The sequence below is a fragment of the Polistes canadensis genome, unplaced genomic scaffold (assembly GCF_001313835.1).
Source record: "Polistes canadensis isolate GaletaPanama2010 unplaced genomic scaffold, ASM131383v1 scaffold_57, whole genome shotgun sequence".
NCBI classification, from domain to species: domain Eukaryota; kingdom Metazoa; phylum Arthropoda; class Insecta; order Hymenoptera; family Vespidae; genus Polistes; species Polistes canadensis.
The window spans coordinates 127,111-140,166 of NW_014569604.1; the positions used below are offsets into that span (position 1 = coordinate 127,111).

General features: G+C 34.0%; 1 protein-coding gene across 1 annotated transcript in view; it reads right to left on the reverse strand.

Moving 5' to 3' along the window:
* Positions 1–13,056, reverse strand: part of LOC106785785 (titin-like) — a gene marked incomplete in the record, with an annotated part of 84,195 nt that overhangs the window by 69,693 nt on the left and 1,446 nt on the right. Inside the window, 19 exon segments of the mRNA XM_014746509.1 lie at positions 15–416; positions 837–980; positions 1,073–1,327; positions 1,401–1,943; positions 2,044–2,624; positions 2,707–3,184; positions 3,316–3,861; positions 3,953–4,225; positions 4,363–4,506; positions 4,586–4,846; positions 5,032–5,175; positions 5,266–5,495; positions 5,698–5,936; positions 6,099–6,447; positions 6,549–6,895; positions 6,997–7,218; positions 7,318–7,532; positions 7,635–7,909; positions 8,295–8,337. Of these exon segments, the coding sequence (XP_014601995.1) occupies positions 15–416; positions 837–980; positions 1,073–1,327; positions 1,401–1,943; positions 2,044–2,624; positions 2,707–3,184; positions 3,316–3,861; positions 3,953–4,225; positions 4,363–4,506; positions 4,586–4,846; positions 5,032–5,175; positions 5,266–5,495; positions 5,698–5,936; positions 6,099–6,447; positions 6,549–6,895; positions 6,997–7,218; positions 7,318–7,532; positions 7,635–7,909; positions 8,295–8,337 (5,691 nt within the window).

Sequence of the window (13,056 nt, forward strand, 5' to 3'; positions counted from 1 at the left end):
TTTATTTTACTCACATTTAACTTCAAGATTTATCGAACTCTTGGCCGATCCCAGTTTATTGGTGGCCTGGCAGGTGTACGTGCCGGAATCCTCAGAGTAAACTGTCAGAATGTCCAAAGATGCGAAGCCAAAGTCACAAGCTGTTCTATACCTGTGACCGGTGGACAGTGGTTTACCATTGTGGAACCACTCCACCTTCATGTTCGGATCAGGATAGGGTTCTATGCGGCACTCGTAATGTGCACTTTGTCCTTCGACTAACTTCGAAGGTCCGTTCAATTGAACCGTGAACGAGGGCTTTTCTTTCACCACTATTTCTTCCTCCTCGCGACGTTGATATTTGCTGGTATCCTCCAAGGCTTGGAGTTTCGACAAAGAACTTTCGTGTTGCGACTCGAATTGCAGGGCTGCTTTTGCTGTGTCGTGGGATAGAGTTTATTTGGTCAGTGTAATTTGTTGTTACGTAATTACCGATTATTTATAAATGATGTTTTAATTTTTCTTTTTTTTTGTTTCATGAAAATTATATAATATTGTTCCCCTCCCCTGAACAGCGAACGTGTTTGTCCCTCAGTGTTCAAAAATTGTGTCAAAAATATCAACAACAACAAAAAATGGTACGTGAATAATAGTATCACATATCTACGATGAAACAAATTGTTCAGATGATTTCACAAAAAGTAGCGATAATTTGTACTAACTTTAAAATAAACAACATTTTGCAATTAAGCGTATCCTTTATACAGCAAAAGCTTTAACAAACATCTAATTATAATAATGAATTTGCTAATTAAGCAATCCCGATTGTTTTTACTTTTACCCAATTATTTACTTACATTGTACGAAAAGTGTTGCCGAAGTTACGGCTTCTCCTAAATCGTTTGTAGCACGACAAGTATAAGTACCAGAATCTTCAGGATTGACATACTTCATGTTCAAAGCGACGTATCCGAAATCGTGCATAGTTGTAACACGATTTGCTAGAGAAATATTAAATATTTATGTATAATATAAACGATTGAAAACGTGATAGAAAATGACTGATTTTTTGTATCCAAAATTTGTAACTTACAAGCAGCAATGGGTACACCATTACGTAGCCATTCTACTTTGAGTTTGGAATCACCAACCGGAATGACACGTGCTTCGAAGTGAGCCGCTTGATTCTCGGCAACGCGTAAATCTTTGATCGGCATTGTAAAAACTGGTGCTTGAGTGACAGTTTCTTCTTGAACTGTTTTACGTTGGTAACGCGATGTATCTTCTAAGTAACGAAGTCGTTCCAAAGCTTCCTCGTTATGGGATTCCATGTAAATTGATTTTTTCGCTGTCGAGTATTAAAATTTAAATAATACATTTTTATTTGGCTAACAGATACTTTTCAATATTTTTATACTTACAATGTACTACAGCAGTTGCTGATGTAATAGCTTCACCAATGATGTTTTTAGCACGGCAAGTATACGTACCAGAATCATCTGGATACGCATACATGATATCCAATGCAACGAAACCAAAACTGTTGGTCTCAACAAATCTTGATCCAGCCTTAACCGGCATATTATTATGAAACCATTCGACTTTCATTGTCGTATCTGAGACTGGTATAAGTCTGCACTCGAAATGAGCCCTTTGTCCTTCCTTTATTTCCACGTTGTTCAAAGAAGTAGTGAATATCGGTGCCTGCGTCGTAGTTTCTTCGATAACCTCTTGCCGATGATACTTGGAACGATCCTCGAGATAATGGATTTGTTCAAGACCACTTTCGTTTCGCGTATCCGTTAAAATTTGTGCCGTTGAACGGCAAGACAACGTGCAGGATACTTCATCGCTACCGACAAGATTAACGGCACGGCAAGTGTAAGTTCCAGAATCTTCAGCAATTAAATCGATCACGTCCAACGCAACGTAACCGAAATCATGAATTGGACGGAATCGGTGTCCTAAAAACAAAAATACGATACAAATGGATTATACTTTGTATCAATATTTTTATGGTATAAATCCAATTGTTTTTGATTAACACGAAAACGAATAGTTTACCTATTGTAACTGGACGACCATTTTTATACCACTCGACTTTCAAATTGGAGTCAGTTACGGGTTCAAGTTTGCACTCGAAATGAGCGTGTTGTCCTTCCCGAAGATTTTCTTGATTCTTTGGACTAGTTACGAATTTCGGTTTAACGGTTACAACTTCGTCAACCAATTCGTGTCTTTTGTATCGCGAAGCATCTTCCAAGTATTGTATTCTTTCTAAACCTTCTGGATGTTGAGATTCTAACAAGAGATCCTTCTTAGCGTGTACTCGTACCGAACACGAGGTGACAGCTTCACCCAATTGATTAGTTGCTTGGCAAGTATAAACTCCAGAATCGTCAGGATATACACCAAGGATATCCAATGCAACGTAATCGAATTCATAAGAGGGCCTAAACCGGTGTCCAGTTTTAACAGGTCTTCCATTAACGAACCACTCAACTCTCATTGTTGCATCTCCTACTGGTTGAAGGCGACACTCGAGATGAACATTGGTTAATTCAACAGTTTCGATGTTATGCAATGCTCGTGTAAATTGAGGTGCTTGCATTACGGTAACTTCCTCTTGTTGAGTTTTACGATATCTAAGAAAAAAACAAAAGAAAATCATTTCAATTGTTGTCATTTTATTCGATCAAACTGGCATATCATTGGAATTTAACTAACTTGGAGGAATCCTCTAACATTTGAATTTGTTCAAGCGATTGTTCATTTTGAGTTTCCGTAACAACGTCAGATCTACCGATAACTCTGACGCATGCTGAAGTATGAGCAGTACCGAGATGATTGGTAGCCCTAACAGTATATTCTCCCGAATCATAAGCAGTCGAGTGTACAATATCCAAAGCGACAAATCCAAAATCGTAATAAGTTCTGAACCTAGAGCCAACTGTTACGGGTCGTCCATTTTGGAACCATTCTACTCTCATAGTTGGATCACCCATTGGTTCTAAACGACACTCCAAATGAATATTTTTTCCTTCGCTCACTGGTTTTGGATCGCTCAATGGTTGAACGAAAATGGGCTTCGATTTAGATATCTCTTCGATGTGATACTGCGGTTCGATAAATTTGGATTCTTCGAGACGTTGAGTTTTTTCAAAAGTACCACGATGCATACTGCTTGTATCCACGCTTGAACGTGCTAAACAAATGATCGTAATATATCCAATTGTTATTTAATTCAAATGTAAGATATACTTTTATTTCTGAACCTGTTTTGTGAGTTAAGTATAATCCTTTTAAAGAGTAAATACAAAAAAATATAATACTCACTTTCAACGATCATGGTTGCCGAAAGTTGAGCTTCACCTAAAGCATTTCTTGCAACCACCGTATATGTACCAGCATCTTCAGGTCTAACTTGAAGAATATCAATAGCTACGTATCCAAAATCATGATAAGTTTGAATCCTATTAGCAGCAGTAATGGGTTTGCCATTATGATACCATTCGATTTTCATAGTAAGATCACTCTGAGGTTCGACTCGGGCTTCAAAGTGGGCACGTTGACCTTCTACAATTTTATTAGTCCCTTTCAGCGTACCTAAGAAACGTGGTGCTTGTTTAACCTGTACTTCTTCTTGCACCTGACGCATATATTTGCTCGAATCCTCGAGAGTTTGAATTCTTTGCAGTCCGGTAGGATGTTGACTGTCATAAATGACATCGTTTTTGCTAATAACGCTCAATTGAGCAGTAGTATGGGCCTCCCCAACTCTGTTATAAGCACGACACGTGTAAATACCAACGTCATGTATCGTCACGTATTTAATAGTGAGTGCAACGTAGCCAAAATTAAAGAATGTAGTAATTCGTGAACCTTATTGAAAAGAAATAAAACGATACGATTAATAATCAATATGAAATATTTCTCATTCATATAATTTGATTTATTTAATAAATATACTTACTGGCTTCTACAGGGCGTCCATCTTTGAGCCATTCGACGCGTAAATCAGCGTCCCCAACTGGCTCTAAACGGGCCTCGAAATGGGCAAACCCACCTTCTCGTATTCCGTTTTGATCCTTAATAGGAGATTTAAATTCCGGTGGGCTAGTCGGTTCAGGCTGTTCTTGGACATATTTTTGATGAATAGCCTGTTGATAAGCTTCCAATTCCTCGGCAGCTTCAATATATCTCTGTTGCTCAGGAATACCTAAATCTGTTGTAACACTAGTTCTAGCTGTAATATCGATCGATAAAATTATTAATCATTAAATCATTTCACATTATACTGATACTTAATGTTACTGACAATTAGTACACTGTGAATTTAATCAACGATTTTGTTTTTGTGTTTTTATATTTATTATAATTTACCAAAGACACGAAGAGTCGCGGAGCTGATAGCTTCTCCCAAACGATTCATAGCTTTCACTGTATAAGAACCTGCATCTTCAGCCCGTAGGTGCAATATATTGAGCGAGACGTATCCGAAGTTGAAGATGGTTGTGATTCTTGAACCTAAAGTAAAAAAAAAAAAGTAAAATTAATAAATATAAATTTGATAATAAAATATTATTATCAATTTTCTAATACTAACTAGCTGTGATTGGTCTACCATCCTTGTACCACTCCACTTTCATGGTGGGGTCGCTAACAGGTGTCAATTGGCCCTCGAAATGAGCGTTTCGACCTTCCTGTAGCTCACCAAGATCCTGGAGTGGTCGGATGAAGACCGGTCGTTGGGAAGAAGATATCTCCTCCACGCTCTCCTGCCTTTGATATTTGCTATAATCCTCCAGCTGTTGGATATATTGAAGACTGTCGGGGTGTTGGCTAGCTTGCTCGATCGTAGCGCGTGCTAAAAATCAAACATTAATTGTCATTAGTCGTCAAATGTATTTGTAACATTAGAATGAATCAAAAGTTCGTACATATTTTTCATTAAAATATCCCATTATACAGTTTAGAAGAAAAATTTCAATACAATGAAAGCATAAACTTTTGATTCATTCATTTGAAATAATTCAAAGTGTGTAAACTCACGTGTCACGCTAAGAGTGGCACGAGATTCGGCAATTCCGGTAGAGCTAACAACGCGACAAAGATATTCGCCACTATCCTGAAGTACTATACTGATCAGATCAAGAGAAATAAAGCCGAATCGGAAGATTGATGTAGCTCGTGAACCTACAAATTTTATTTAAATATATATTTTTAATATAAATCTAACAAATTGTTATATTATATACATTATGTTATAAATATAAAATAACTTACTTGCGTCTAAAGCTCTTCCGTTTACATACCACTCAACTCTCATAGTGGGATCACCCACCGGTTCGATTCTGGCCTCGAAGTGAATACGTCCACCTTCTATTTGATGAACGTCTCTCAACGGTATGATAAAACGTGGCGGCGAATAAATTTTATCTTCCTCGGGTGGTGGTAAATAAGGTTTGGCACGTTCTACGTGTCTCAGGTAAATCACTTCGGGGCCAGGTGTTGGTCTGTAACATTTTTTTTTCATAAAATTCAATCAATTATATTGAAGAATTTAATTTATAGATGAAAGATTTATTGTTATACCTTTAATTTCCTTTAATTAATAATAGAATAGAGTAAGCATTAGAAGAAAAAAAAAGATAATACGTATGAGATAATTTATCGCGAAAATGTGAATGATTTAATAATTAAATATAATGAAATTACTCAGGTTCGATGATTTTAGTCGGTCGGGGTAAATTCAAGCGTCTTGGTTCAGGTGCGGCTCCCTTAGGTGTTTCTACGAAAAGCCGTGCTCGGGTTGCAGTGGAACCAGCAACATTTTGTGCTGTACATTGATACCAAGCGGCATCGGAAAATTTGGCACAAGGTATATCCAATGTTGAAGCTCCACTGCCGTCCATCGATATACGCACGTCTGGACCTGGTGCAATTGGTACACCATCCTATAAAATATAATAAAACAATTAAACTATCGTTAAAATTGGTTCAATATATTATTACGTCATTAAATATGAAGTATTATTCCTACTACTATACTTTCAATTCGAAATCAAACACTTCATACTTAATGATTTAATAATATCTATTTTGTTGTTGTTGTTTACCTTCTGCCAGGTGATTCGTGGAACTGGAGTACCAACCGCACGTGCCATAAATACCACAGGTTCGCCTTCTTTAACATTGGTGGTCGTAAAACGTTCGACGAATTTTGGTGCGACAACTTGTTCCTTTTCGATTACATTGAGATTACATTGAAATGACGTTTCCCCAGCTTTGTTTCTCGCAATACAAGTTACGACACCTGCATCTGCGCGATTAACGTTGGTAATCATCAGGGAATTATTACCAGATTCGTTGACCAGAATTTTATGTGTTAAATCGTTGGCTACTTGTTGACCATTGATGTACCATGTTACTTCTGGATATGGTCGACCAGTTACACGACAATCAAATCTATATACAATTAATATATTTTCATTATTTCATATTTATACTTGAATTATTATTATTATATTCTTTAATCAATTATATAGAACCCTTTTTTTTTAATTTACCTTGTCATCTTTCCTTCGGTAGCTTCTCGATCATTGCAAGTACGAACGAAATTAGGCGGAAGAACTTTACCGGTTTCTGATTCCGATGACGAAGAATCTATCTGTTGACTTTTCACGATTTCTCTTTGTTGCATCTGATGCACAGCTTGATCCACTTGATCGCTAGATTCAATGGCTAAATATGCCGAGCTTACTGTGCAACCCTGTTGATTTTCAGATAGTAATGTATAATGACCACTGTCTTCCGGTAAAGCGACCCTGATCTTCAATGTTGCTTGCTGATTCGAATAACTCATTTCAACGCGTTGCGATTCGCGAATCCTTTGACCATTTTTAAACCAAGTCAACTGAAAAATAATCATGAAAACATATAAATATATATAATTCTATTTGAACTTTTTCCGTTATTATGATTTAATATTTAAGCAAAATTCGATGAAAATATTACCCTTGGTTTTGGATTTCCTGTTATTTTAGCGGTAAAAACGGCGTCGGATCCTTCAATGAGTTTCGAATTTCTCGGTTTTTGGGTAATTTGCGCGGGTGCAACCGGACCCAAACTGCGATCAATCACCGTTGAAATTTGCGCGTCAGATTCGCCAACGAAACGACGCGTAATCGATTCTCGGAATTCGGTTTCGCGCAATAATCTATATTCGAAAGTGTCCACCTAGAAATACGAGAAAAATATTTGTAATCAATATTTAATACAATACAATTTGTACAATATATTATTTAAACAAATAATTATACGTAATGAATAAATTACCTTAAAATCTTCGATACTAGATGTTCCATTAACGTAACTTCGTTTGTCGTAGGTTTGCTGATAACTGCGTTGTTGGAAACTTTGGCTGCCAGTTTTTTGTTCGGTCGTTTGGAAACTTTGTGTAATTTCCTTTTTGTAACTACCTAATTGTTGTTGTTGTTGAGGCGGAGCACCGAATCCTTCAGGTTGAATGTATACAGAACAGATTGCTTCTCCTAATCAAAATTATATCCAAATGATTACAATTAGAAATCATTCAATTTTTTCGCAAATACGTTGTTGAATTTTATGAATCAAAAATTCATTTTGAAATTTACCGTATTGATTTTTGGCACTACACGTATATTCACCCTCATCTCCCGGACCTATTTGATTGATTTGTAACGTAACAATACCGGTCTTATCGTCATAAGACATCCGAATTTTTCGTGATTCCAATAAAGGTACACCCTTGTGAGTCCAAGAAACGTTAGGTTTTGGATTACCACGTACGCATCCCTCGAATATGGCATTACCACCTTGAGCAAATCTTGCATTTTTAAATATCTGTTCGAAAACCGGTGGCGACGGATCACCTGGTCTGCCGGTAAATCTACAAATATACAAACAATATTCATTTCTTATTTATCTTTCTGTTTTTTTTTTCTTTATCTAATTAACACTAGAACTACGAACCGGTCAAAATGACCGGTTGCATCATTTATTTATACCATTTCCTCTAATATTCCTATTTAATATTTTACGATAATAAATAATCTATAATATTATTCTATACACAAATTTAATAAAAATCATGACATTATCGTAAAATATTAAATAGGAATATTTGAGGAAATGGTATAAATAAATGATGCAACCGGTCATTTTGACCAGTTCGTAGTTCTAGTGTTAATCTAATTATCTATAATGATAATAATCTATATACATAATAATATAATTAATTTATCTAATTATCTATAATATAACGTATAACTTACGTTGGTATCGTTGGTGCCGTTTGCATCACTATTTCCCCTTGAACTGTAAAATAGAAAATAAAAAAAGATTAACAATATATAATATAATTCGATTAAAATTATAACAACGTGTTTACATTTGTTTTTTTTTTCCCTCCCATTATCTAATTAACCTTTTTCCAATATATATTTTTTTTTCAACTTATTTTCGCGCTTAAGTTTACAACAATATATATAATGATATATATATATATATATGCGTATGTGTGTGTGTGTGTATTTTTATTCCGTTGAAGTAGTAGGGTAGAACGAATCGAGGAAACGAACCGTTTACGCCGTTTTTCCTGTTATCGTCACGCATCATGGCTATCGTACGTTTTCATGGGAATACTTTTGACGCCTCGCAATTAAGCCAATTTGCTCATTAGATTTGAAAGCACATGCGTTGTAGAAAAAAAAGAAAAAAAACAAATTGGTGTATCTCGAACCGCACGAGACTATTATAACGAGACAAATTAATATCGGTTAATAACAAAGAAAAAAAAAAAAAAGGTATAACGAATCTATTATTATCTGCATCTTAAAACATCATTGAAATAAATCCGTTAGTTAAAAATTTCCCTCCCCTTCAAATAGTTATCTTAATTGTCTATTAAGAACAATAACGATTAAGAATACACTATAGTTATTCATGATGTATGTGTTATTGTCGCGTGGTATAATAAAATGACTTCATTCTTCGCGTATGACAATATAATAATCATTTAATTAAATAATCCCGTAGTAACACATAAATATTCTATTTAAAGAATTTCTACTCGCGATCTAAAAAATAATGTTACTTTAATAATTCTATACGATGAGAGAGACCTTCGTAACGTTGTTAAGAATGATCGATGAAACAAACGTGCAACAGACGGGGGGGGGGGGTGACTAGACCCCAAATGATCTTACGTTGTTGTTTCTTTCATTTCTCTGTCATTTTCGAAGGTCAAGTATGCACTGTCACTTGCATGTGAATAAAAGTAAAAAAAAAAAAAAGAGAGAGAAAAAAAAAATAAAATAAAATAAGGAGGATGAGTAAGGGTTTTGTGGTAAAGTGTTTTAATAAATAAATTAAAAAAAAAAAATAAAAATAAAAAATAAATAGGAAAAAAAAAATATGTCGTATACATATGAGAGTGAGCAACAGATAGAAAGAGATAGAAAGAGAGAGAGAGAGAGAGAGGAATGTATCACAGTTGAAGAAGGTTGGTATCCTATTTTTGTATCCAGATGGGGATCGCGTTACCCTGGGCCATTTTAGGAGCAACCATCTTTGCGTTGCTCGGCACCAAACGTCGTCGCATAGCGTCCCGACGCTACGTGTCTATGCCGGATGGTTGCGTACCTCGACCAATCATGTTCATCGTTACGCAAAGCCAGTCACTGACCAAAATAAAATAGCTCATAGCGTTAATCTTTCTCTCTCTCTCTCTCTCTCTCTCTCACTAACTCACTCACACTCATTTTCCCTCTTTTCCATGCCTCCCCCCGTTTACTTCGAATACTCATATTTTATTTTGTCTACTCGCGAAAAAAATTATTTCGAATCGTAGAATATTTTGATCCCCCCCCCTCCCTGCCCCCCCCCAAATCAAAAAAAAGAAATCCATAGAAATTATTTATTTTAACATTGTTCTACTGTTATACGAATTTTTTCGTAATTTTAATCGGTAAAGATTATTAATTAATATTCATTTGATTTCGTCATATTCGTAATACGCTTTTTTTTGGTTTATTTTCTTATATGAGAATGGAAATTTATGATGTTCGTTATGTTCGTCATGTTTATCATGTTCATCGTCACGCTAAATCAATCATTGACCAAAATAAAATAGCTCATAGCGTTAATTTTTGTCTTTCTCATTCACTCACTCGCTCGCACTCATTCTCTCTCTTTTTCCATCCCCCCTTTACTTCGAATATAATATTTTATTCAACATCGAAATAAAAATCGTTAGAAATTTCTCATCGTTAGATTTGCCGTTAGACGAATCTATTTGTAATTATTATCATTAATTAAAAAATTACTTAAACACGTGATTATTGAAAAACATTCGTTTCGATTTAATTTTATTCTATCGAAACGAAAATTTTCTTCGCGTGGTAATTTAGAAAAAAAAAAACAAAAAAACAAAACATTAAATATTTTTCTCTAACATTTCTTAAAATATCGATAAGAACAGGTGCTAGAATTTATTTGGCATTGTTGGTAATTACCTTTACCTACAATTTGATTTCAAACGCATTAATCACGTGTATTAATATTTTTCCTTTGGGATATGATTATAAAGGTGTTATTTTTTTTTTATTTTTTGGCACAATTACATTACTTTTCATCGCAAATGAAATCAGCTAACGCGATTAGGAATATTTCGTTGTTTTGTTGTTTGGAATTTGGCCAAAGTATTCGGCCAATACGAATTTTCCAAAAAGATTTTATATTATCATTAAATTATGATCTACAAACTGTGTTACACGTGTGTGTATATACATATATATATTTGTATATATATATATATAAATTCTTTGGAAAATTCCACGATCCTAATTCCACGATCCTAATTCCACGTTCAAAAACAAATGATTTAATTGAACAACACTTTTGACAACCAACTAAGAATCTAATCCCTCGTTGACAATAATCTTTTGCGTCTTGCATCTTTCGTTTCCCTTTTTATGCATCTTTCCCCTTCCCCACATCCCTGGATACTCGTGGAAACGTGTTTTCAAAGGGAACGGTAACTCGATGGGGGCAAGAATTTCAAGAAGATTCGAATAAAAATAGCACTAAGTTATAATTGAACTTAACTGAAGTGATTACTTTCGATTGAAATTAGGTTATCTTTTGGAATAAAATTTATTCGAAGAAAATATTAATGAAATTAACGAATTTAAAATGACATATGATTTAAGTAAAATAAAAATAATATTGTATAACGTTGCAACAAGTTACACCTATTGAATTTGAGTATTCATTATCAACAACAAAAAAATGATTAAAATCTCATCTTTGTAATGAAATTTGCAAGAAAGTAAAACAAAAAAATAGAAAGAAAGAAAGAAAGAGAGAGAGAGAGAGAGAGAGAAAGAGAGAGAAAAAGAAACTCTCACTTGAACAAGTGAGGTATCCTATTTTTGTATCAAGATGGGGATCACGTTACCCTGTGCCATTTTAGGAGCAATTATCTTCTCAGTGCACGACGCACACTGCAACGACGAGATGCAATTCTACGTGTCTATGCAAAATGATTCATATTATGACCGATCTTTTCATTTCTTAATACCAAAAATGAAATAATATTATTTTTATCTACATTTCGTACTATTTCTAAATTAATTAGGTTCGTATTATTTAACGATATTTCCATTCTTAAATCGCGTTTTACTGTTTACGATCATGCTGACGATGACAGGTTGCGTTCCGTTCGATCAGCTGTGTTTCGAATTACTGCGGTATACTATTATTTTTATCTTTATGTATATAAATTATGCTGATTAATCGTTATTAAATATTTCTGAACATTTTCCTTTTTTATTTTTTCTTTCAATGCGTAATATTCACGCAAATAACTGTCATATATATATAATATTGAAATAACACGAAAAAAAAGATAAGTTAAAAAAAACAATTAATAAAAATTGAAGAAAATTATTATCATATTAAAACTTTTAAAATCAACAATCGCGTTCTGTAAGAGATCTTTTTCGTTAGAATAAATATGTTAAAACGTTTATAATAAAAAATATACAAATTGTTTGACGTTTACTTGAAAAAAGAATCAATGCCAAATTGAAAACGAGTACGTTTATTCGGCCAGATTGAAATTCCGATGTTGGCACTATTGCGAGCCAATGTCGTATGCAATTTCTTTTTCCTTTTTTTTTTTTAGATACATAAACGTATTATCGTTCGTTGACATTTTATTAGACAATTTGAAAGAGAAGATTCATTTTCTCGCAGGTGTTGCAATATATAATCTCGTTTAATTTTATTATTACTAACAGAAATTAATTAAACGATTAGCCAAATCACTTTTAGTTGACTTTTACGATGATAAATTATAACCAAATGTTATAATATAATATATATGTATAATTTAAATGGAATCATTACTATATTACTGATTAATTTCATAAAATTACAATTGTGACGAATTATTTTATGTGTGTGTTCAGTATTTAATCATAATTATTTAAAAAACCCTGTTTGAAATGTATCCATGAGAAATATGATTTGTCTTCTTATTTATAGATATTATAAAATGAATTGTTTTTTCTATTTTTATTTACGAAATCCATACGAATTAGAAATGATTAACACACGTTTCTCAAAATAACATTATGAAATTATACTTTTTGCAGTGGGGGTGTTATTTTCAATTCTGAAGTAACAACACGCGTTTCTTTCTCTCTCTCTCTCTCTCTCTCTCTCTATCTCTCTCTCTCTCTCTCTCTCTCTCTTTCTAACTACAATAAACAGTCGAGTGTTATTTCGGCACATGATTCATGAACACCACAGGGGATGAAGGAAGGACATCAGATTTTTCTTTCTTTTTTTCTTTCTTTTTTTTTTTCTGACTACTCAATGCTTTTGGCATAGATTTCATTTGCATCGAATCGTGCAATAATATTATAGACAAATGTAAATACGAATGATTATCCATCCCGAGGACAATTTTCAATTCGTGCTTTGTAACATTGTTTATTTGTTGGAATATTTCCAATATCATAGATATTG